Source organism: Caretta caretta, chromosome 8, assembly GCF_965140235.1.
Source record: "Caretta caretta isolate rCarCar2 chromosome 8, rCarCar1.hap1, whole genome shotgun sequence".
NCBI lineage: Eukaryota > Metazoa > Chordata > Testudines > Cheloniidae > Caretta > Caretta caretta.
The window spans coordinates 6,234,634-6,260,172 of record NC_134213.1 but is presented as its reverse complement, the minus strand read 5'-3'; the positions used below and the strand labels follow the sequence as shown (position 1 = coordinate 6,260,172).

At 52.1% G+C, this 25,539-nt stretch overlaps 1 protein-coding gene across 2 annotated transcripts; it reads right to left on the bottom strand.

The window, feature by feature from the left end:
- Window positions 1–510: 510 nt before the first annotated feature.
- On the bottom strand, window positions 511–25,305 carry SPARC (secreted protein acidic and cysteine rich). 2 transcript variants are annotated; one of them, XM_048861291.2, is made up of 10 exons: window positions 25,146–25,305; window positions 12,379–12,448; window positions 9,172–9,222; window positions 8,347–8,431; window positions 8,092–8,213; window positions 7,665–7,785; window positions 4,483–4,616; window positions 3,947–4,095; window positions 2,783–2,931; window positions 511–1,220 (listed from the first exon to the last, which is right to left on the bottom strand). In XM_048861291.2, the coding sequence occupies exons 2-10, from the start codon at window positions 12,433–12,435 to the stop codon at window positions 1,192–1,194; spliced, it is 897 nt and encodes a 298-aa protein (XP_048717248.1). In that variant the 5' UTR covers window positions 12,436–12,448; window positions 25,146–25,305; the 3' UTR covers window positions 511–1,191. The 2 variants fall into 2 exon arrangements, with proteins under 2 accessions (XP_048717248.1, XP_048717250.1); XM_048861293.2 differs by having other exon boundaries at window positions 9,172–9,219.
- Between the last annotated feature and the right edge of the window lie 234 nt (window positions 25,306–25,539).

Sequence of the window (25,539 nt, the reverse complement as noted above, 5' to 3'; positions counted from 1 at the left end):
AATTATCTTTTATTACGAGAGACTCGTCAGATTGCTCACACTGTGGCAAGAATTTAATAATAAAAGGCACTGGGGAACATTCAGAGGTGAAAAGAGTTCTCAGCCTGCGAGATCTAACCATCTCCTGTGAGTCTGTAGAGACCCACTCCATTAAAAACCCCAACGAAAACAAAACAAAATCGAAACACCACAACAGCTGCAAAAAAAGCAAACACTTGCTTGTCTACGTCACGCGCATCTTTCTGAGCAGGAGCTTCGCCTCCACATTGAACAGAGCTTCCCTGGTGGAGCAGGGCTGGAATTTAAGAGTGGCAGAGGCTGGGATGGGAAGTGACATACGGGGGACGTGAAATGTCGCGAAAGCCACAGAGACCATTGTCTTGGCTCCAGTGGAATCGCATCAGCAAGGTCAAATAAAAATATCACCACCAAACATGTCAGCACCAAAAGCTAACTTTAAAGCATGGAAAACACAAGAACAATACAATCACCGAGTAATAATAAAGCACGTAGCATTTTCAAACCTTTATTTTTAGAGGGGATTTTACATGATGGGTTTTAATTAATTTGTGCGTTTTTTAAAAACTATTTGTGCCCAATTATTAATAAATTCAAGCCCTGGGAATTTTGCCATTCTGGATCTTCAGTGTCTATCCCACTCCCTTCTCCATCCTCCCTAACAGGAACTAAAATCCAGCACCCCAAACTTTCACCACCAATTGCTCCGCTAAACTTTGGAAAGCCCAATCTTCTAACATCCTCTGGATACATCTGCCCTCACTTGCTGTCTGGAAATCAGGGAGTTAATCCTCTGGGATGGCTTTCCTTTACATTGAAACATCTGAAGAACATGTTAGTAAGGAGTTTGAAAAAAAAAATCCAAGAGCGGATACGAAGAGGGAGTAGCTATTTAGCACAGGAACAGGGCTGGTTATTGTAACGTCATTGTCGAATCAGAGAGCAGAGAAGAACACACCAAAATGGATGAGTGAGCAGAGTATTCTAGTGGTATTCATTAGGCTACTAACCATAAGTTGTTGTCTCTTTTAGCACCGTTAATATACGTTTAGATCTATATTAGCACCTTGTCCCCAGGGGAAAAAACAAAACAAAAAAGGTTTAAAAATAAAAGGAAACAGGAGGTAAAAAAAGAAAAGAAAAGAGGAGGCAACAGAGAAGGAAGCTGCTGGCTTAGATCACGAGGTCCTTGTCAATGTCCTCTGCAAAAGGAGAGAGAGAAGAAGTTAAAGTCTTCACTAGCATTCAGACTATGCTGTATGTAACCCAGGCTAATGCCGCGTGGGTCTTTGTCCCCCTCTAGTGGTTACATCGCACAGAGACGTTAATGACTACTACTGCCTTCAAGCTACCAGACTCACCCCTCTTCTGACTCCTTTCTTGTTCAGTAAAAAGGCTGGAAAGGCATGGAGGGGCTCCAAAGGAGGAGGAAGATTCCCCTGGCACATGCCCTTTGAAAGCTCTGGCACAGGCGTGCCAGGGGGCAGAGCTGGTCATGGAAGGGGCATGTTGTGGGAGGGATCACAGCATATAGCACATGCTTAATTTAAAGCCACTTCAGCACCCTTCTCCTCCTAAGGTGTGAGTTCTGTGCTGCTGAAGGCTCTCAGGATGGGTGCTTTTAGCTCATGTGGTAAAAGTTCCTCCTTTTAGACCTAAAGTTCCCAGGGATTCCTTCCCAGGTTCAGTCTCCACAGCAGATGACCCAATCGGGAGTCATTCCACACCCAATTGTTTTGTGGTGGATGCAGTGATCTGCTGGGTTTTGGCAAAGCTAAGCAATGACTCCCAGGTTTGTGGGAAGTTAACAGGCAGATATTCACTCAGCAACAATGACATCTAGGCAAGGTTAAGGGCAGGGGGGTCACTCAGGTGCTCTCTGAAATAGCAACCGTCATGTTTATTGCCTCCGAAGCACTGCCATCTATTCTGATATTCTTCACTAGCACACGCTTTCTTTGGGGCAGGCCTGCTATTTCCTACGTATTTGTACAGCACCTCGCACAACTGGGTCCGGCCTTGAGGTGCTACCACAGTAGAAATGGTAAATCATAATAAACAAGGCCTCGGTTGAAGGCCTGGGGGTTTGTTGTGCTGGGGCTCATCAGCCTAATGAATCCTGTGCAGTTCAGGAGATACGCCATCTTTATTAAATAGGACTAGCGGGAATATGAACTAGATCCCTTTCAGTTTGCACCCGCAGCATTCACATGGGGCAGTTACAATGCAGCGCAGTACTGAGGGCTGTGGTTCCCTCCCCTCTACTCCAAACTGCAGGGCCATGTAGACAAAAGCCCTAACGCCAGAAGGGGAGAGCTGGGCCAACGCTGAGCACTGAGCACTGAGCACTTTTGAAAATCCCACCGCGGAGGAACCAATAGATCTTTTCCCCCCTGTCCCCATTGCCTAAGCTTCTAGGATTTTCTCCGCCCTGTTTGTGGCCGGGGCAGAGGTCACCCCAAGTAGGAGAGTGTTTTGACAAGCAAAGGCATTAATTCTATTCGTGCTGTTATTTGTTTAGTGGCCAAAGGGTGCCTGCCGCTTTCTGGGCTGACAGGGAAAGATGCCCCTCACAGATTAGGACCAGGCTTTGTAAATGATGCACAAATCACCCCCTGCCTTTGCTGCTGCCTTCTCTTTAGCCCTTGGTCAGCGAGGATCTCTGAGAGCTGTCTTCGGACCAGTCCCACCCTTCCCTGCATTCTGCCTGCCCCTTCCTCTACTGTCCCCAGCTGCCACCAGGGCGGGGACAGCAGCTACTTACTCTCCTTGATGCCAAAGCAGCTGCCCCATTCCTCCAGGGCGATGTACTTGTCGTTGTCCAGGTCACACTCTTCAAAGAAGCGGGTGGTGCAGTGCTCCATGGGGATGAGAGGCGCTCGGAGTGGGGCCAGCTCGGTGTGAGACAGGTATCTGCCAGGAGAGCCGAGATGGTCTGAGCCCCAGGCCAGAGTCCCCCCAACAACGCACCACAGCCTTGCTCTGCTGATGGGGCGGGGAGCGTCGCTGCACCCTCCTTCCCCACCCCCCGTGTGTGGCTTCTGGTACGTGTGTGGCTCAACTCTGCATCCTCCCACCCGAGAACGCTCTCTGGACCAGCTCCAGGGCCCAATGGAGTTAATGGAGTCCATTGGCTTCAGTCTGCGCTGGGCCAGGCCTGGGCAGCGGGTCATGCGGCTGACATGGGGTCTGGCTAAGAGCAATGCCTTCCCTTGGAAACCGTCCACCCGGCGGTCAGTGACCTCATTCCCTCGACCACTCTCTGGCCACCTGAGCCGTCCAGCGCTGTCCCGACAGCAACTCAGGCACATGGGTGTTTATCCCGTCACAGCCCAGTAAAGGCAGGCATGGAGCACAGAGCGCAGAGGGTTAATGCTGGCTCACAAATCTCCCCCTCCGCTGCATGTATTTATAGCGTCTTATCATCCTCATCTTCACGGCAGGGCTCGGCATCCTTTTCCTTGCACAGCCCGTTCCTTCCTGCTAGCCTGCCCGTGCTGTGATCCGTCGCCATCTGGATCTGAGCCAGGCAAAGGGCAGGCCTCTCCCCGGCAAAGCTCTGCTAATTGAGCCTTGAATACCTCAGCCCTGCCAGTCCCGAGCCCCAGGCCCGGCTTGCTGAGTTCCCTGCAATCCTCCCCTGCGTCGCCTCCCGCCATGCCAGTGCGGATCCCCACCCGGCTGCTTCGCCAGTGCACCGCAACCTGAACCTACCGACGTCCTGCCCGCTGCTGGGCTCCTCTGGAGCCCAGGACTCCTGCAGCCATGTGCAGGGGTTTCTGCAATGTGCCCAGACACTCAGGGGCTGGGATAAGACCGAGACGCCCATCGCACTTGTGACCTGATCTGAGTGTGAGCCCAGCAAGCCGGCGGCAGAGACAGGCCAGGGAATCAGCCCGTAGCCCCGGCTGGGAGGGGAGCTCCGTACCCATCAGTGGGATGCTGGTCCAGCTGCCCGAATTGCCAGTGCACGGGGAAGATGTACATGTTGTAGTTCTTCTCGAAGTCGCGGGCCAGCAGCTCCGCAGAGTGCTCGCCGGCTTCCAGGCGCCTCTCGTTCTCGTGGACCTTTTTCACCTGTTAAAGCAGAGACCGCCTGAAGCTGCCTGGCGACTGCGGCTGGGAGCCCGCCTCCTGGACAGAGCCGCTGGGGGCTCACTGTCAAAGGGGGGGGCAAAGAGGCTGGCTGGGCAGGGGGTTGCTCTAGGGCGATGGGGTGCTAACGAGCAAGAGTATTACTGGCGGGTGTGCGAACGGGGGCGTTCTGAGTTGCTCGCTAGGGTGAGCTTTGTGTGCACACAGCAGCCTGCAATTAGGCTGGGATTCAGGGGCGCACCACCGTGTGCTGGCTGGAGTCCACCTTGGCGTTAGCGGAGCTCCCTGCAGGCACCAGGGCACACGGGATTGGGTCACGGCGGGCACCGGGGAGGGCTCCCCACACGCCCGGACACTGCGTCCACTCACCTTGAGCTTCTGCTTCTCCGTCAGCAGGTTGTTGCCCTCGTCGCGCTCGTACAGGGTGACCAGCACGTTCTTGAGCCAGTCGCGCATGCGCAGAGGGAACTCGGTCAGCTCCGTGTCCAGGCAGGGAGGAATGTCTGGAACCCAAGCACAGAGCCATCAGCGCGGTGCCCGGCCCGGGCCTCTCCCCTGTGGGGCCCTGCCCAGCTTCCCTAGTGGGACCGGAACAGGACGCCCATTCAAGACAATGTCGCCTCCTCGGCCCTTGAGCCGCTGGGTGGGGCTTCACCTCGGCTCTGCTGTTTGCTGCGGCCTGCTACAGTTTATGTATCCAGGCATTTTTCTGCTGTGTTCGTGGTTGCATTTCTTCCCCCGGAGCAGCACATGCTGTCTTGGGGACACCCCTACCTCCCTCGGGGCTGCTGGGATCAACCCTTCCATGCAGCCCCACTGGTGGGGACCCATGAACGATCCAGCCATGGTGGCGGAAGGGGAAGTCTCCTCTAATTCCACCATGAATCTGTGGGCTCAGTGCAAAAACCACCAGGCGGAAATCCTATTGCTGGAGGTCAGACTCGATGATCATAGCAGTCCCCTCTGGCCTTAACTTCGGAATCCATAAACCTGGTGGCTCTGTGCTGTTGTCTGCCACAGTCAAGCTAGCGTGAGCCTGCATTCTGTTTGCTGTCGCCCGGCGAAACCCCATCCCACCCCCTCTTGCTTCCCATCCTGCCACCAGAAACGGCGCCTGGGGCTATGGTTTAATCACTTGAGCTTTCTGCTGCAGCTACTATGAGACGCTGTGAAGGAATCTGTTGCCCGCACGGGACGGGGATGTTGCGGGAAGCAAAACACACCAGCCGCTGTGCTGATCAAGCTTGTTTTGGAAAGAGCAAACCACCGATTTATTGGCAAGCTGCAGCCATCTGGGCCGGGGGGGGGGGGGGGGGAGGAATGTGAGAGGCGTCGGAAAACTCTTTATATTTAGAAACAATTCAACGGTTCTTCTTGATCAGCCCCCTGCTACCAGGGATGTCTTCCTGAATGTCTTCTCCTGCTCGAGGGGCCTGCCAGCTCCTGCCACCTATTTCTCACCCGGAGTCCAAACCCTCGGTCTGTTCCCTGCCAATTGATTGCTGTGGAAATTATTCCGTCGCCCACAGAGGATTAAGGATGATCGAGTAGGGAATAAGCAGCAGGAGCAGATGAAAATCTGATGGTATACAGATTCCATTTTCCTGCAGTGGTCCCTTGTGGCTAAAGAACATGCAGATAAATGTAGAGAACTGATCATCTGACATCTGGGTTTGTTGCTAAAGAGATTCAACATCCCTCCACCAGGTGTCAACGGCCCTACGTGGTTTACTTTACATTGTCCTTAAATGCCCGTGAGTTTAGCACCTGGCTCCTGTGTAAAACGGCAGGTCCCTACATGCAGCCCGTGTGGGCAGCTGGTTCTTTGGGCACCAGATCATCACTTTGAAACTCCCACTATCAGCAGGTGGCTGGTGCTGCTCCTAGAAACCCCAGCAAATGCAAATCAAGGTGCTTTCCCATAGAGCCCTGTACATGAAGGGTCTCTGCATGAAGCATTGTGTGATAAGCTGCTGTCTACAAGCCTTCCCACCCTTGCCCCCTGAATAACACCAGCTGCAAGAAATCCAGCAGCATGTGGCTTAAGAGAGAAGTGCTGGATAAAATACAGAGGCCTCATTGTCACCTGGAGTTCTCTGTTGAATCATACTCCTGAGCGGCCTCCTATCCCCTGCTAGGTGCTGTCTAGCAGAGACACCGTGATCACAATAAGGCTATTATGCAAGGAGAGCTGGGGGGGGGAGGTGGGCAGGTCTGAACAGAACCCGGCTTTGCATTTGAAATGGGCATTCCAGGATGAAACAATCTGCTCCTTTCAGGCCTCCCGCCTTTCAGAAGTGCTGAGCCAGCAAAACACTTAGCGGTGGGGCTCGTCTAGTGATTGCAATTCCCTCTGCCCTGGCAGCTCCAATGAGTCCGCAGGCCGCCTTCCCTTTGCATTACATAAGCTGGCAGAGACCCTAGGGCTGGCTGCACCGGTTGTGAGGTCTGGGCACGTGGGCCGGTCACGGGCCAGGCTTGGACGGTGGGACCAAATGGAGAGCTCCAGCCCGCAGGGCACGTTGCGCCGTTGTCAGCGCCTGTTGCGTGTGCTTATGAGATCAGAGGCGGGGGAGAAACGGTGCTGCCCGCGCTTGATCCCAGTGGCCTTCCCAAGGATAGATGAGCGGTAGGAAAAAGCACGACCCTTAAGGCCAAATTCTGGCTGTTTCCCTGGGAGGAATGCTGGCGCCAGGCTGTAGTGGCCACACAAAGGTACCTCAAGCTCTCGTGCCGGTGCTGGGCAGAGGCAGGCAGCCAGCTCAGGGGGCCCAGTCCAATGACACTTACTGCTGCTTCATAAATGAGTAGCAGAGCCCTGGTCACATCCCCAGCCTGGCTGGTGCTGCGCCTTGGGCCCAGGGAGTGCCACAGGCTGGCGGCATTCTACCTGGGTCCAGGGCGGGTGCCCGGGGGGGCCGAGGGACAAAGAGAGTCCCAGCACGCCCTTCCGATCTCCCATGCAGGAGTGCCCAGAAGGTGCTGATGGCTAGGTTGTCACGGTGGTGGAGCTGGACGCGGGTACCCATTTAGGACCAGGAAATGCTGCAGGAACGTACGTTCTCCTGGCAGTCCCTGTCTGCTTTTACACTGAGAACTGGGGAGAATTTCCTGACCGCAGCCCATTCGGTGGGGCAAGCCCCATCAAGGGCCTTAGGGGACAGGGGATGTGCTATCTTATTAAAAGGCAGGATCAGGAACCCTGGCACAAACAGATGATCGGCCCCCGTCAGCCTTGACTGTGGGACCACTCCCCTTAAATGGTTACCTCCTCTCCCAGCTCATGGGTTCTAGTGGAGGGAAGAGGAAGGGTCTTTCCTGCAGCCCCTTTGCCCTTTCAGGATTTGGTTAGAAGGCAGCAGCTGATCCTTGGCTTGTGTGTGCCCGGCACCGGGAGTCTATACTCCAGCACCATGGACGAGCTGCAGGGTTGCAAGCCAGACATTGGAGATAACTGGTTGTTGAGCAGCAAGTTGATGTGCCATAGACACCTGTTAGGAGCTATGCGGGGGCCGGTTGGCCTCCTTACCCCTGTGAAGGTGCAAACTCACATTTGCAGGGCCCGATGTAGTCCAGGTGGAGCTTGTGTCCCTTCTTGGTGCCCTCCAGGGTGCACTTGGTGGCAAAGAAGTGGCAGGAGGAGTCATAGGTCTTGTTGTCAGTGCCACATACCTGCGGGGAAGGGGACAGAACATTAGAGAGACTCACGGCGAGTCAGCCTGGCGAACTCTTGGCCCTGACGCCTTCCCTACAGGAACGAGAGCGAGGCAACGAACTTATTTCAGATGGGCCACCAGATTGAGGAATTAGTGACCGGGGCCAGAATCAAACCTGTGACCCCGGGGGGAAGACTCCATCTCCTATGATCAGTCTCCTAAGCCATTCAGGGCCGCGGACTAGTCGCCATGTGACGTACAGACAGCAGCTCGGCTTCTCCCATCCTTGTCCTCCTTAATAGCGCTTCATTTCTCGGCTCACCTTCTCGAACAGGCCAACGCTGGGTGGGCAGGTGGAGGGGTCTTGGCACACGCACATGGGGGTGTTGTTGTCGTCCACCTCGCAGATTTTGCCATGCTTGCAGTGATGGTTCTGGCAGGGATCTGAAAGGGGGCGGGAAAGCAAAGTTGGATCTGAGCCCAATCCCCCATCAGGAGGAAGGGACAGATGTCTCTGGTCCCTGGGCTGGGATGCTGCAGAGCAGGGCGGGGAGTGGGCAGGTGGGGAGTCACTTACTCTCAGCGACGATCTCCTCCACGTCCTCGGTGGGCTCCTCGAACTCCCCAACCTCCACCTGGACGGGATTGACTCCGACAGGCTCCTGGAAGGCAGGAGACTGGCTCAGCCACAGATTGGCCAGTGGGATACGGCGCATGGTCACTATGGCCAGAATTAGCACGAGAACTCAGCCCCCAGGGAGTGGCCAGATTTGCAGTGCTGGGTGCTGAGCTTGCTGGGAAATCTGACCATGTGCCATTTAGCAGGTCCCACTGAAAGAGGGTGGGAGGGGTTCCACACAGAAGCCAAAGCTTGGACAGATAATTTACGGCCGGTGATGGGACACTCGATGGGGAGGGCTCTGAGTCACAACAGAGAATTCTTTCCCAAATGTCTGGCTGGTGGGTCTTGCCCACATGCTCAGGGTCTATCTGATTGCCAGATTTGGGGTCTGGAAGAAATTGTCCCCTGGGTCAGATTGGCAAAGATCCTGGTGGTTTTTCGCTTTCTCTGTAGCATGGGGCAGGGGTCCTTGCAGGTTTAAACTATTGTAAATTGTGGATTCTCTGTAACTTGAAATCTTTAAACCAGGGTGGGCAAACTACGGCCCATGGGCTGGATCCGGCCCACCAGTCATTTTAATCTGGCCCTTGAGCTCCCACTGGGGAGATGGGTGTGGGCCTTTCCAGCATGTGGGGGAGCGCTACGTGGCTCCGGGAAGCAGCGACATGGCCCCTCTCCAGCTCCTACACGTAGGGGCAGCCAGAGGGCTGCACGCTGCCCCCACCCCAAGCACCGCCCCCAAAGTGTACAAGAGAGAGGCAATGCTGTGTCATTTCATACCACGGTTGTAGGATCCTCCACTACTTCAATCTCATCTGGCAGGGCTTCCTGCTGGAAAGGAGGAAGAAGGGGGAAAGTGCTGTCAGAAACGTGACCTCCCCCACATCTCACATCTCCTGCCCCATGGCCCCCTTTTCACAGCCGAGCCCAGATCCTCGTGTGGACAGGTCAGCATCCTTAGGAAGGGGAACCCTGCCGGCTGGGGAAGCCATGAAACAGTGATGCCTTTTGTCTCTATTTCCCGCACCTTTGCACTCCTACACGCTCTGCCTGTATGCAGAGAGGGCCACCGTTTGGTACTCAGAGCTGTGCCTGGCCCTTGTTCGCTTCATCAATGCACAGCGTCACCGGAGCCAAGTGGGACCTCTCCTGATGGAGAGAGGCAGCCATTCCCACGTCGTTGACATGGGACGCAGCCGTATCTCACCCCTTGCTGAGCTGCGGGAATTCTTGAGCTCTTGGTCAGCGTAATAGAAATGTTGTGTGGAGTCTGGTAGGGGCATGAGATGACCGGTGGGCAGAGGATGAGCGGAGGTCTATGTCAGGGCTGTGCCAGATAAGAGTTTGGCTCGAAGAAAAGCCTTCCCCATCTGCTGCCCTCCGAGCAGCTCCAGCTCCACTCTTCAACGCAGAACAAGGGTACTCATCCCAAGGGCCCCCGCCTGGGAAGAGGCATTTGGAGGTGTCAGTGAGGCCGAGTCCCCTCCCACACAATTATTAATTACTGTTATTATGTATTCATTCCTTGCATTGCAATAAGAGCCCCGGTCACGGAGCAGGATCCCATTGTGCTAGGCGCTGAACAAATGATCAGAAAGAGGGTCCCTGCCCCACAGAGCTTGCAATCTCAGCTTGCTCTTCACTTCCTCTCACTCAACCCTCTGGCAGCAGCTCCCTGCTGGCAATGCCTCACTGCCTGCATTCCCCCTGACCCAGTGGCAGGGTGGCAGCTCGCAGAGAACCTGTGCTTGCAGGCTAATGGGCTAATAACATTTATGACTCCCAATGTGCAGAGGAGAGAGGGGCACCTCCGTGGGCAGCTTCTCTTGGATCTTTGCTTTACTAGTGGAGACCCTCTTAAGATCTTCCCTACCTCTGACTTCACAAGGGGCATCAGGTTTCTCCAAGGGCCACTCTTGGAGCACCGCTTGGGCTAGACGCCCCAGTGGACTGGGTTACTGAATCTGAACTAATGTCTTAGGAGTTAAGCCTGGCTGAGGACGTTCCAGCTCCTTTGACTCACAGTCCGGCTGTATTGGAATTTCAGGTGCCAGGCGCCTGATTGCTAAATTACCCTCCCTACCATGTGGCTACTGGGATCCCAAGTGGTACTGTTCGGAGCAGCTCCTGATGGAATGCGTGTTGGTCTCCTGGTCCCTTAACCCCTTCACCAGATGTCAGATGGCCCATAGCCATTTCTGGCTATCCAAGAGGAGCATTTTCTCTCCCTTCCCAGCTATGCCCGGTTATTTCATTCAGAATCAAAAGGGTTAATGGCCATGCAGTCCTACCTTTTTGGCCTAGGCCCTGATTTGGGCTGCACCCCCTGTGAAATCTCCTTGCCCTGGGGCGTGAGTTTGTGCAGGGGCTTGGAAGGCACATAATCAGTAAGAGCGCCATTCCTGTGGGATTCTGTTCTGTTCCCCCATGGGCACTTGTTCATGCTTTATTCTAAACCTCCCGCACAATGGCTTCATGGCTTCCTCCCCTCTGCAAGGGTTTACTGGGAGACAGAGAAGCATTTCATAGGAACCAGCAGATAAAGATCGGGCAGTGACCATAGTACCACAAGGATGTGGGTGATGGTTGAAGATGAGTTAGGGTCCCAAACCTATGGGAAAATGGGCCATGAGGTTCACATTAGCTTCAGCAGCTGCGAAAAGGGGAGTCACAATGAGGCTGTTACAGTTAGGGTCAAGTCAGTGCCACGAAGCGGAAAAAACCCCACCCAATACAGGATTTTCCTGGGCATTTACTGGGGAGGTGTAAGCAGTGATGCGCTGCCAAAATCTTAACAACCGGTTCCCTATAAAAAGTTCTGATGTAAGGGACGTGCCCCAGTATGTATTTTTTGTACCAACCGGGTGACCATACGTCCGTATTTTCCCGGGAGGAATTTTTAAATTCCTCCCGGACGGCGATTTAAGAGGCTGCAGGCGGTGCGGTTGGGACTGGCTGTAGGCAGGGGGTGCGGGGGTGGCTGGAGGCAGGGGCTGGCTGCGGGCAGGGCAGGGGGTGCGGAGGTGGCTGGAGGCAGGGGCTGGCTGCGGGCAGGGCGGAGGGTGCGGGGGTGGCTGGAGGCAGGGGCTGGCTGCGGGCAGGGCAGGGGGTACGGGGGTGGCTGGAGGCAGGGGTGCTGGAGGCAGGGCAGGGGGTGCGGCAGAGGCTGGCTGTAGGCAGGGGGTTGCGGGGGTGGCTGGAGGCAGGGGCTGGCTGCAGGCAGGGGCTGCAGGGGGTGGCTGGAGACAGGGGCTGGCTGCGGGCAGGGCAGGGGGTGCGGCAGGGGCTGGCTGCGGGCAGGGGTGCAGGGGGTGGCTGGAGACAGGGGCTGTTGCGGGCAAGCCAGGGGGTGTGGGGGTGGCTGGAGGCAGGGGCTGGCTGCGGACAGGGCAGGGGGTGCGGCAGGGGCTGGCTGCGGGCAGGGCGGGGGGTGTGGGGGTGCCTGGAGACAGGGGCTGGCTGCGGGCAGGGCGGGGGGTGCGGGGGTGGCTGGAGACAGGGGTTGGCTGCGGGCAGGGGGTGCAGGGGGTGGCTGTGGGCAGGGTGGTGGGTGCTCGCGGGGAGAGCGGCTCGGACCAGCCCGAGCAGCAGGACGCAGCCCAGGCCCAGCTGAGCAGCCGGGGACCCACCCGGCAGCAGTGGGAGCCCCAGGGCCAGGGGTCGGGGGAGCAGCAGCAGCCCCAGGGCTCGTGCCCAGGGCCAGGGGGCAGCCCACGTGGCTCCCGCAGCGCAGCGCCCCCGGCGGCCGGAGGAGGAATCACATCACTTCCCGGCCGGAGCTCATGAAAGCCTCAGCGCCCCCGGCAGGGAAGCGGGTTAACCACCGGCTCTAAAACTGCTCCAAGATGTAACAACCGGTTCGCGCGAACCGGCTCCAGCTCACCACTGGGTGTAAGTTAACAACCTTCTACTGGTGGCAGGCTGGCACAGGGACTGCCTATTCTGGGAAGGGAAGGTGGCAGGATGAGGGTCAGGCAAAATACTTACAGGTGTTGCCAGTGCCGTGCCAGCTAGGCAGAGAAGGAAGAAGATCCAGGCCCGCATCTTTCAATGAAGCCTGGATAAACGGGAGAGAAAAAGAACAAGGGTTAGACATTAGCATTACCGAGTAAAGCTTTATCACCTGCAAAATTCACGGCAGGAGGGCATCTGGGTCACTGATTCCCCGGGCTGGGTCTGGAGAGAGCTTGGATGGAAGGTGGAAAAGGCCTTCACAAACTAGAAGTCCAGCTAATAACCATGAACTCATGTCTGCAGTGTTTTTCATCTAAGGATCTCAAAGCACTTTATAATTATACAATGGCCAATTACATTTTTTTAAATATTCCTGCAAAAAAAAAAAAGTTGGCTTTTGGGTGCAAACCTGAAATCGAAAACTGTCTTCAATGGGGGGGGGGGGGGAAACGGTTTTTGAACATTGAAAATTTTATGGGAAAAACATGGTTGCGTTTTTGGTTTCCATTGTTTCCCTTGAAAATTGCAGAAAATTTCCCAGAAAATTGCAATCAGAACGAAAATCTTCAGCAAAAATGTTTATTTGGGGCAAACAGTTGTTTTTCATTGAAAAAGATTAGACCAGCTCTAGCTATAGCATATACAACTTCATACAGCATCATATGTCGTTCCATTCAGAGAAGAGAAACTGGGGAACAAAAGAGAAAGAATAAGTCAGAGTGAGACCGGATGAGAGAGGAAGAAAGAGAACACTCCAGGATGAAGCTCTAACCTCTTGTGAACCCTATACAACTTTTCCAGGTGTTTTAGAAGTTTCAAGAAGTCCCAGAATTCTCTAAGTTCTCTCTCTCTCTCTACAGGTCATTAGGCCTCAAACCTACCCTGAAGATGTTTACCTTCGAGACTGCGGTAGAGCACTTTATTTTAAAAGTCAAGCTAATCAATCCTGACTCCCTGCACGATGCAATGTAGGCAAACCAATGTCCAACCTTTTGCCTGTAAAACATATTGGAGGATCTACAGTCTCTGCATCTGTCTTCTAAGGGGGCTCAGTGGACTTTGTGCGTGTATCTCAGATGAGTTCATGAAGGCTCCCACTTATTTCCCAGTACCGTTGCTCACTCCCAGGGCTTGTCTATGCAGTGATGTTAGTGCTCAGTGACCTAGGGTGAATTTGAAGCGCACTAACTGCTCTGTACTCCCAGTCTGGGCGCTCTCGCTGCACTCTGGCGCTCCCTCAGATGGGTTAGCTCACTACACTTCCAAAGAGCGTTAAGCTAATACGCACAAAGACGCTTGTAGTGCACAGTAGGAGTGTCCACACAGGGAGTCAATGTGGAGAAGCTAGTGCACACCAGCTACTGCAGGCTTTTCCCCCCGTATAGACAAGCCCTTAGTCCCCTCAGTGGGCTCCCGAGGCACTTTCTGCTCTCCAGGCACCAGCACAAACTGACTCCCAGAATGAACTGATAGCCAAAAATGCAGGGACTCCAATATCCTGCCTGTGCAAGTCCCCTGCGCTATCAACAGGAGAAGCTGGGCCCAGAGCGGGGCTGGAATTCAGCTGCTGAGGACAATGGCAGGGCATTCTCTGCTCTGGTGGACCTGCCTGCATTAGCAGCCAAACCATCTCCCCCCTGTTTGAAAGGACCCTGGTCAAAGGGGCTGGGGCATTGCCCAGATCATTTGTACACAGGGCCTTGGTGTTTGCCAAGCATGGCTGCTGGTGTGTGAGCGGAGGCAGCTCACCCCGTCCCTGCATTCCCAGAGGGCTGAGATCTTTGTTGCCGCTCTTAACTTTTTATCTCCTGCTGTTGCATTCAGGCCTGCAACCTGCCTGGCCTTCCCCGGCTGAGTAGTGTCCCAGTCCTTAGACAGACAGACTGAGGGAAAGCCAGGAGACTGATGCCCTCTGTTGATCCACCGACCAGTACAGCAGAGACTGCAGCAGTGCAGGCTGCCCACACTGCCCTGCCAATGGGCCTCAAAACTGACTCGGAGAGACTTTGAGAGGACTCTGGGTTGTGTCCCGGGCCGGGGTGGGGGCTTGACACCAGCTTTGCACCCTGCAGAAACTGGGCTGCTCCACGTACCAGAGTGGTGTAAGGTGGAGCAGCCTGGTCTGCCGATGGGCCTTCATGATGCCCAGAATGTCCATAGTGTTCCATGCTATGGCCCTGCCCCCTCTTCCTGTCACTCCTCTGCCCCCAGCCCATTTCGTCACTGGGGCTTGCACTGGGGACAATGCAAGGCTGCCCATGGTGACCCTATGTAATGCTTGCACTTGGGGAAGTCTCCCCAGGCTGCTTGCAGGCACTTTGCAGCCCCTGTCCACCGCTGGAACGGAGCACAGGGGCAGGAGGAGGCGGCAGAATCCTTCCCCTTTCCCCTAGGACTGAGAGGGGAGATCAGGGTCTCAGGCCCATTCAGTGCTTGGGTTCTCTGCAGGGCCTGCCAATAGCGGGCCAGTTAGCGCCAGCTGCAGTGAGTCTTGTTTTAAATCCATCCAAAGCGAGAGTGGCAGCTGGGAAAATCAATCAATCCTTGTTTCTCCCCGCTGCTTCCTGTGTGGAGGGATCAAACCCCTCTGAGTGTGGAAAGGAGAGGGTGGAAAGACCTAGGCTGGGTGCTGAATATGCAGGCAGAGGCCTCGCATCTGACGGTGGGATGGAGCAATGGTGTGAGCGGAAGTTCTCGCCGTTGCCTCCCTCTTGGGAAAGCAAAAAAACCCAGCGTTTGTCCCACGCCTTCCAAATCACTTTCCCATCCGCCTGTCTCTGCTGGCAGCTGTCTAGGCTGTGACGCTCTGAAAGAGAGCTCCCCCCTGGTAAGGGGCAGAGAATTACTCAGAATAAAAGTTCCTAAGCTGGTTCTCAGCCCTTGTCTATACTGATGGCCACCATCTCTTCGGCAAATCCGCTAGAACCCCACATTTTCACTGCTGCAACCTAACCCTGCCTGTAACAGGGATGCACTGCACCAGTGCAAATCCTGGCTGAGAGCAGCTTTGCTTGTTTACACTGGGGGGTTGGAATGGTGTGTCTATACCAGTGGTAACTGGAGCTAATCCCCAAGGTAAGTGAGAGGTGAACAAGTCCTGTGTTTTAGGAGGGGCAATCAAGAGTCCTTCTCAATGTCTGTCTGTCTTTTAGCAGCTCAAGGATGACGGCTCCTGCATAGCCCCGCCCTGCCAAAAAGCTAACGGCCGAAGACCATCTAAGCAAGGCTGGCTTAACTCAGATAGATTCTATTGCTCTCTTCTTGCCTAAAACAAAATTGGAGCATCTGCCTTTCATAAGAAAAAGGAGATGGGAGCGCACAGAATTACACCGAGCTGTGCCCAGAAAGGCACTGCCTGCTATGGCTCATTGCTTAGCTAAATGTAGCTGCGTGACTATTTAATTCACCAATTACTCCAGCCAGGATCACTTCCCGATTGCATTGGCCAAAGGAGAATGCCCTATAGATTCCCTATGCACAAAATGATATCTCACCTAGCCACAGAGCGGCCTGTTTTCATGCTTTTTAAAATGCAGGCCGTTTTAGCTACAGGTACATTGAAATCTACTTAAAATAGCATGCGGGCCTGTAGCATAAGTGAGAAGACTTGCTGAGAATGTAATATTTCACAATTTATAGACCGTGACATATTTTACACAGGCGTGACAGATGTATAGATATACTCCCCCCCGGGATGCGAGAGAGCCATGGTACCGCGGATTTCGGTGGGTCTGCACGGTAGCCAATCTCTATAGAGCAGCCGCTGACATTTCGGTATCAGAGGCTCTTGTGCTGAGAAGCAGGGGGTGGGGGTGAAGGGGAAATCTATTTCCTGCAGTTTGGCTGCTGCTTAGTGCATACAGGGTCCTCCCTCCGCCCCCACCCTCCTGTTCCGTACACCAAGTCCCTTCCTCTCTCCTTTATTTGCTCTGGAGGCTGCTGAAAGCTCTCCTGGTTGCTGCCAAGACCTGAAACTGAGGTCACTAGTTCTTCCCCTTTTGATGGGCGTTTTGGGTGGAAAAGTACAGCCGATTCTGGCTGTTTCCTCCACCGCTGCCATCCCCTGGCTTGTGAGGGCTTCTCTTGTGTCTCTCTTAACAGGGGTTGTTTGGCTTGGAAGTTGCCTTTTGCTCCATTCTGTCCAAGGCATGGAAACTTCACCGTGCTGAGCACAGAGGAAGGGGGAGTTGAATGGGGAGAATGGGCTTGCGTTGAAAAAGTGCAGCCCCCCCAACCAACCTGGATTGCATGTAGATCATGTCCCCATCTCTAAACCCGTCCAACATCAGAGGATTGTGCTGAGCCGGGGTCTCTGAATCGGATGCTCACTAGAAGCCAGGAGACGCTCTGAGGTCCCACTGTTGTGTTTGGAGGAAGGGGGGACTTGAATAAACTCTCCAGGCAAACAAGCACTGCATAGATGTCTCGCGCCCAAGGCAGGAAAACAAGTTTATTTAAAAAACAAAATTAAAATAAACTCTCATAAACCCCCAGCCTTCGAGAGGAGCTGCACTGAGACTTTGCACTGAGGACTTTTCAGGGTCTGGAAGACCCGTGCTGCTTAGCAATGCGATGAATGGCCTTTCCTAAATGATGAGTGGGATGGATCACTTGATGATTACCTGTTCTGTTCATTGTCTCTGAAGCACCTGGCACTGGTCACTGTCAGACTGGGCTAGATGGACCTTTGGTCTGACCCAGTCTGGCTGTTCTTATGTCGTAATATAGCCCCTCGGCAATAGCTCCACCATGCTAGTGCTGTAGCAGAAGGTTTTCCACCATGGTGTGAGTCACAGAGGATACTTTCCCAGTTCTCTACCTGCCATGGAGAGGACAGGGGCAGCACAATCTTCTTTGCAGGCTCTCAGGGTATCTATTCATCCCATCACATCCAATGCATGTTCCTGTCTCCAGTAAGTTCCGCCCTGAGTTTCAGCAGATGGTGATGCTTGGGCAATGCTTGGGCAGCTGCAATGGCTTGTTCAGGTTTCCACTGAGTACCTAATGCCTTCCCAATATTACATCTTGCAGGTTGGTGCAATGGACAGAGACTGTGACCAGACTCTGAGGGCAAGTCAAGGTGAGGATGCCTTGAGAGCCCTCATGAGATGAGAGAGGAATTTCTGAAAAAGCCCATGGGATATCCCAGGAGCTCAGTGACCTAGGCTACCATGAGAGACTTGGTACCTCTGCCTGGGAACCCCTGGCTCTGACCCAGCTGTGGTTGGAAGTGCCTTGAACCAGCAGAGGAAGAGAGAGCCTCACAGGGCTCAGCATTCACCTCTCTGAAGTATTTGGAATTGCCATTGCTGGGCTCTGCTCTTGCACGTGGCTCTCCTCAGCCCTTAGGACCGGGCATTAGAGGCAAAGGTGAAGGGATGTAGCATAGGGATACTTTGGAGGGGATAAAACAGGGCTGGTGCCGAGATCTAGCATGTCGAAGGCTCCGTTCCCACCCAGCCCACAAGGAACAAATGAGGAAAATGAAGCTGACCCAGCAGCATCACACATAGGAACAGCCTGGGTCAGACCTATGATCTGTCTAGTCCAGTATCCTCTCTCTGACAGTGTCCCGTACCAGTGTCTGCCTAGCCCAGTATCCTCTTTCTGACAGTGTCCTGTACCACAGCTTCAGGGGAGAACACTGACAACCAGAACCTCTCCTCTCCCCCCAGCATGGCTGCTGAACTCCAGGTGGGTCTGGGAAGAAGATGGGCGCACCTCCTGTGGATTTCAGTGGCTGACCCACATACAGCGCTTATCCAAGATCACCAGGCCTCTGATGCTCATGAACAAGGCTGGCTTCCTGGTAGCCGTGGTCATGACTTGCTGAGAGTTGCTTGTCCAGAATAGCTAGCACCGTTCCTACTATGTTTGAATATCACTGAAGTCTGGGTATAAACAAGCCCGACTCTGTGGCTAATTGACAAGGTGTTGGGGCAGCCAATGCTAAAAATGGCAGGAGCCCCTGGGTTAATTTATCCCCTGAATCTTTTCACAAACCTGCGTTTTGTTGTTACTGTTTATGGTGTTTATTACGGCGGTGAGCCGAGACCGGGGCCACACTGTGCTGGGCACAGTTCAAACCCAGCACAGCTGAGATTCCAGGAGCCTGATTCTGTGCTCTGCCTCTCAGAAGGTGCAGCCTGGGAGTGGCGGGGGGAGAGAGGGTGGGCACTGAGGGTCAAATGCTGCGTTTGCACTGCCCTTATGCTGGGCTGCTCCTGGATCCAGCCAGGGCTATTCTAATTCACAGCAGCCGCCATGCCTGGCGGCCTATAATATGCTCTGCAGCTCAGAATAGCCAAGCTCTGGACATGCTCCCACTTTCTATGACACACGTCCTCTCATCATTGGCCACGTCCCTGCCATGCCCTTATGGGAGCTGCACAGCAGGGCCACTTCCTTTGGCCTTATGCTGCCCCTGTGCTGGGGGGAACTCCCCTGCAGTTCAAATCCCCTGGCAGAAAGGTTGGGGAGAACCAGGGAAGGGGCAGAATCTGCCCCATTGTCTTTCAAATTGTTCACGAATTTACTGCTGCCTTCGTGTCGGGGATCAGAAATGTTTGTCGTTTGCTTGTCTGCCTTTCTCAAGTGGCTATTACTATAATATCTAGCTGCTCTGCATTATAATCCTGCAGCAGCCCTGTGTTGTCTCCCCCCTTGGCCTGGTTTAGTTTTTTCTGTGCTCAGCTGGCCCCATTTGGCCTCTCCAGGATTAGCACCTCCCCTCATCCTCATCTCTAAGGGATCCTGCCGTTCTCCTGACCCTCACCACCCCTCTTTGCTGGTGCTGCTGCTCCCTAGACTTTATTATTCTCCTACATGCTTGAACTTCGCCATCCATCTGCCACAATCCTGGCCCCAGGGGGCTGCACATTCCAGATACTTCCCTTTCTTTGTTTAGAGAAAGGCAGTGTGGTCTAGGGGCTAGGACACTAGACTGGGACCCAAGAGACTTGCCTGCTGTTCCTAGCCCTACCGCTGAACTACTGTGTGACCTTGGGCAAGTCACTTCACCACACTGTGCCTCAATTTCCCCTCCCACCCTATGCTCTGTGGGGCAGACTGTTTTCATTTAGTGTCTGCACAATGCATAGTAAAATGGGGTCCTTGATCTCAGTTATCATAATATAAAGGATAATACACTTGTGTCATTGATAGCGGATCTTTTTTTTATTATGGGGGTTTTATTTTACCAGCAAGAGTTATGCATAAACCAGGATTTTGCTAGTGAAATATCATCACTGTTAAACCCTGAGTATGACCCCTAGTTCCTACCCTAGGAAACCTTACACGAGTGAGGAACTAGGCCTAGATCCCACTTGTTCATCTAAAAAGACACTCCTATATTCCTCCCTGGGGATGTTACTTTAGGAACATAAGGGCATCAGGACTTGCTCTGCTAAACTCAGGAAATGCTGACTGCTCTGTATCCGCTCAACCAACCTCTAACATAACTCATCAGGACTAGCCATGAGCCTGTCTCCTCACCTTTCCGAAAACACTGAATCTCTCACTGGCTGTTAAACACAGCTGCCACGTTTCACTCCTGAGGTGGCTGCACTTTGCTGGTTGGCAGAGTGATTCCAATAGGTGCAATGCATAAAATCAGGTCATTAAATGTATAAAGCACTTTGGGTCAAATTTACCACTCTCTAACATAAGGCCTAGGCAACACTTGGCTCCCACTTAAACCCTTTCAGAATTCCCATTTGGATAGGAGTCACCACATAAAGATACGACCATCATTAGCTAAGCTCCCTCCTGAACCAATCACCTTTCACCACTGTTTGAAATATATGCATACTGCGAATAAACTTAGAAGAGCACAAGAGTTGAGATGGACAAGGCTTCCACTAAGTCAACTTTGTCTTGGTGTGAGGTCACCGAATTCACAGCCAGATGAGACAACTCTTCGGAGGCTGGCCTCTGCCTTGTTGGCGAGTTTGTGTTAGCTCATAGCAGATGCTAGCAGAGAAGTTGTCATGTTCTTTATCATCTGTTCTGTATAAGAGACCCTCAGACTGGAGGCCTCGGACATCTGTAGGCACTGGGCCAGCAAAAGCCTGCTCTGAAGCTGCTCACTTTTTTAATTCTACGTTATGTTTTAGTTTCGTTGGTTTGTTGCTTTTAAAATAATCAAAAAGCTTTCCCCCCTCACCCAATTATATCCTGAAATACGGGGTACATTCTACTCTGCATTTATTTTATGTTGTTTTACTGTTTTCGGACAAACTAATTTTGCACTGAGTTCTCTTCAGAAGCAAGTGACTCTGAGGAGACAGAACCCAAATATCTTGCCCCCCTCTGCCTCTCCTCTCTCTGGATGTTCTCCTGGAGGATGAGAAGGAACATCTGGGGGCGGGACAGCTGGACAGCCTTACCAGAGGGGAGTCATTTGGAAGCTATGACGTAGTCCGTGTGGCAGACGCCCTAGGCCAAGGTTACGTAAGTCCCCTAGGATGCCACGTTTAGTTTTGGGTGAGGGGAGGAGAACGGTGCTACTCAGCCTATGAGAGGCTTCCCCCTGTGGTCCAGTTCAAGATATGCAGACAGGACAGAAAAGCCCAACCCTCCTCCAGCCTGAATCACTGAATCTCTATGTGATGCACCAGTTTAGTGCTTTGAATAAAATCTCTCAGTGCCTGCCCCTGCTCCATTTACAGTCCAGGGGAGATTTGCCATGGAGCTCAGTGGTAGCTGGAGTTGGCATGTGATGAGCCTGGAAATGATCGTCTGGCTGGGTTCCTTGACAAAGTATTCTGGGTGTTTTAGAGAGTCTAAAATGATCCTTTGTTGCTTTTCCTTTTGAGCCTAATCAGCAAGACCCGGGGCACCCCCCTCCTCCTGCACTCACATAACACAGAAGAGCCTGAATGCAGGATGGGGTTACAAGAACAGCACATTGCCACCTGTGGGCAGCAGTCTGCAGCTGATAGCTCGGGATCTGAGATGATCTCACAGCTCAGATACAGCTGCTAGGGACTAGGAAAGCTGTTGGTTAATGTATGGCTTGATGGTGCCATTTTTTGCAAACTGGATGATCGATACATTTTAGAAGTAACTGCAGTTCAATTTCATCTGCTGAAACAGCTGAGAAATAGATGAATGTAAAGATCTATATCGCCACTCTCTGCTCGTGGTGTCCTTAAGGAGTCTAGGCAGAACCTATTGCTATTATAGCATAGACTGCTGTTGTGGCTGAGAGCAGAGGGTGTGGTCTAGTGGTTAGAGCAGGGTAAGTTAGTTAGGTGATATGGGTTTCATTTCTGACTCTGCTCCAGATTAGTTTTGTGACTTGGGGCAAAATCACATGTTAACTGCTCTCTGCCTCAGTTTCCCCTCTGTAAAATGGTGATAATAATACTCACCTCCCTCTCTCAAGCTCTTGAGGGTCAACATATGAAAGGTGCAAGATATCATTGATTGTGTGTTACTAATATTGCCTTAGTATTTATTAGTGATCAAAGGCTCTGCAGCGTCTATAATAAATTGCAGCTCCTCAGATCACATAAAGGGGATGAGGATATCAGTGAAAAAAGGCCAGCATGTAGAAGTATAGCCATATACCAAGCACGTCAAGACACAGGAGGAAAACAACCATTACATAAACATAACGGGAGCACTGTGAACCCACTGCGGTTGCAGAGCCTGAGCCATGCAAACAAGGCTCTTTCTCAATTTGATTTAACAAATCGGTGCTGGGGTAAAACCAGGTTTTAGACTAAGTTGTTTGCTGTAATAAATGTGAAGTTCATGTTGAACAGTCTTTGGTTTGACAGTATTTTTGGTCAGGTCCCTGTTCAGATTCCGTGCCAGCGAGCCCAGCTGTTTCACGGGGGGCTGTCAGCATTCAGCACCAAATCTCAGGAGAGAAGAAGCAGGAATTTGGGGTTGGATGGAAGCCTGGATGGTTCCCAACACCTGCAGAAACTCACCTCACCTCACCAGCACACCCACACCTGCACTATACTTAGAGCCAGGTGGAAAGGCGGCAGCCACATCCTTAGATTAAGACTGACAAATGGCTTGTCCATAAACAAAAAATTGTACTGCCGTAGGGATACCAGAAGAGTTAAAGCGGTACAAGCCCTCGCGTGTGGCTGCAGGAATACTGGAATAAGGATGCTTACAAAGGCATAGCTCATTCCTCTTTCCTTACAGGAGTAAGGTATAAGAGTACAAGCACCTTTATCCTGATGTAACTTTGTCCACACTCGGGGTTGTGCCGACGTAACTAGTTCAGTCGAAAATCGCGCCCCCTTGTGGGAACAGTTAAATTGATCCCAAATTGGTGTAAACCAGGCCTAGGCTATGAGTCAGGCGGAATTAACACCCACGCGGTTTAGCCCTGGCTCTTAGCTTAAATGGTAATTGAGCCAATAGTGTCACAGCCACATGGAACAGTGACTTGTTAATTTCTCTTGGAACGCGATTGAAGAGCGGGTTTGAAAGCAGCCCAGGTCAGAGGGGACTTTCCATGGACCTTGGCAGTCGGACTGTCGAGTGCTCTCAGGAGGCTCACAACATCATGCAGGATGGAGCCCTCTGTGAGCCACCTCTCTGACTTGGTTGCTTCAGGAGGTAGGTGCAATCCGTCTGTCAAGCTCTGAGACTGCTAGGGCTAAATGGATGGGGGTTAGCTTGGGAGAGGTGGAGCCAACTTCAAAGGGAGAAGAGAGGGGTTGTGGTGAATTGCAAATAGTTAGCGCTACATTTCTGTGGGCTGGGTTCCTCCACCCCCTACTCATCGTGAGGAGTACTTTACTCCACCGTTCATTTCAGCGGGACTCCCTGTAGAGCAGGGCACTACCCAACCCTGAGTCAGGGGGCAGAATTTGGCTCTATCTATTTTCTGATCCATTTCTTGGACTAAGCTACCCGGTATAAGGAACCAAAGTAAAGTTGAATCCTTCCCAGTGAATTACTGCCCTCTGCCTGGGACACAGTCCCCGTGATGAGGCAGAAAATACTCTCATTCACTTGGGCTGGACTCCTGTCCTCATTTATACCAAATGCAGCATTCCTAGGGTGGAGGTGTCATTCACCTCAGAATAAGGATATTTCAGTGCCTATTGCAAAAATACCCAGGCCCTGTTGCCTCCTTAGGTGTTAGAATGTGACATCTGCTCTGAACCAGCGTACGCACACTTGAGAGGAAAAGCCAGGAGAAGACTAGAAAGAAGGAAAGGGAGAGACGAAGAGACGGCCCATTAAAGCCTTTTGGATGCTGCACAGAGACACCCTTGGACTTTACAGCTTCTAGACAGGTTGCAAAGGCTCAGCAGAACGTTCCCCCAAGGTCCCTCTGAACATCCCTTCCCCGCCTTCAGCAGCTTGTCTGAGCGATAAAGGCTCTACATCCTGGCTCCAGCAGAGGACCCTGCAAGGGTTTCCATGGGAGCCAGCATTCCAGTGGGGTGAGTCATGTCAGAGGAGAGGTTTTTGCAGGAGGTGGGGCTTGCAAAAAAGTTTGAAAAGTTGGTCCTCCTCTTTCCCCCACTTTCCCCCCTCCCCATCTCCTGCCTCTGCCTATGTGGCAGACAATGCTTTGTTTTAACTGTTTCACAGAACACTGCAGCCATTTATTTCCATTTAAAGCTATTTCTCCCCCCACCCCCCGTCTCTTCCACCCTTCCAGGAGAACAATCTGTTGCAGTTTCCAGTTTGTTCCTTTAGGTTTGTTCTGGGTTTTTTTCCGGGTGTTTTAACTTGATAAAGACAAAGTACTCAAATTCAAATTCACTGGAAGATCCTGCCCTTCAGTCTGAATGGGAATTTAGCCACCATCCAGCTGAATTTTCTTTTCTTTGCGGTAATAATGTGTCCATGCTTCTGAAACAAAGTTTTTCTTCTGGGTTGTGGGGGAGGCAGTTGGACTGCTAAGGCAGCTGCTGCCTTTAAAGAAAACAAGTGGTTTGTTCTTCTGGACAAACATAAATAACGGAAGTGTCTGATCCTTATTTTTAATGCCTCTCAACTGGGCTTTAAAAAAAAATAAATTCTGTTTTCTCTTCTGCAATCCCTGTCCTTTACAATTTAGCTAGAATTAAACAAAACAATTAGAGGGATAAGAAGAACCTGACATAATTTCAAAAGCTGTTTGGAAGAAAAAGAATGAATAGAATATCTTTCTTTGAAGGAAAAAGAAAAGAAATGAAAAAGAAAAAAGAAGTGAATGTGGTAAAAGGTTCAGGAGAACAAAATCTGCAAAACTTTGTTTTTTCAAAAGCATGGGACACCAAGGTATCAAATGACAGTATGCTGCCCCAGGACTTAATTAATCGGGGCTGATTTATAACTAAATCTGATTCTCAGTGCAGTAAATGTGATGTGCCTGCAAGCTGGTACTTCACCTCTCTCTAAACAAATAAATCAACAGATATCTATTTGTAGCAACCGAAAAACAAAAGAAAGGAACAAGGATAAACTGAACCAGCTCAGAAAAGACTGCAAACTCATATACAGTATTTCTGATCACATAACAGTTAACACTGTTAATCTGCAACTGAAAGGTAATAAGGTTTTCAGCTCTGGAGGAGAAAGAATTCAGTGAGTTTTAGATAGATAGATAGATAGATAGATAGATAGATAGATAGATAGATAAAGCACTGGTTTATCAACAGAACCAAGCATGCCCCCTCTATCTAGGAATAATGGGCAGAACTTTCTGTACAGTTAACAGTTCAGACTCCTGTAATTAGACGCTTTGCAGGAATTGATCATATTAGCAATAATGAAATGATGAGAAATAATTGAAATAGAGAAAGGACAGGGAGAAGGGTTTTGTGCCATACCTCGCAGACAGGGCAGTAGAGATGAGAAAACTTCAGGCTCTCTGAAGGTCTGAAGGAATCTGGAGGTTTTCGAACCAGGCAAGAGGAAACCGTTCAGTGCACTGGGCAGGGTTTCGGTCTCCCTCTCTCCTCCTCCTCTATGTTTTCCAAATCTGTCTCTTGCTCTGCTTCACTTTCTCTCGGGTGGGCTGTCCTTACTCCCCCTCTCCTCTGCTTCCTCCCAAAATGTATTCTGAATCCACAGCCTAAATTCAAAGGATAAGACCAGAGCAATCAGAGGAAAATGGGGCTGTTAGAGGATTCCCAGGGATGCCCATTGCCTCATTTTCAGCTGAGCTATTGCCTGCATTGCTGCAGTGAGTTTGCCAGTTCTCTGGGACAGGCACTGTATCTA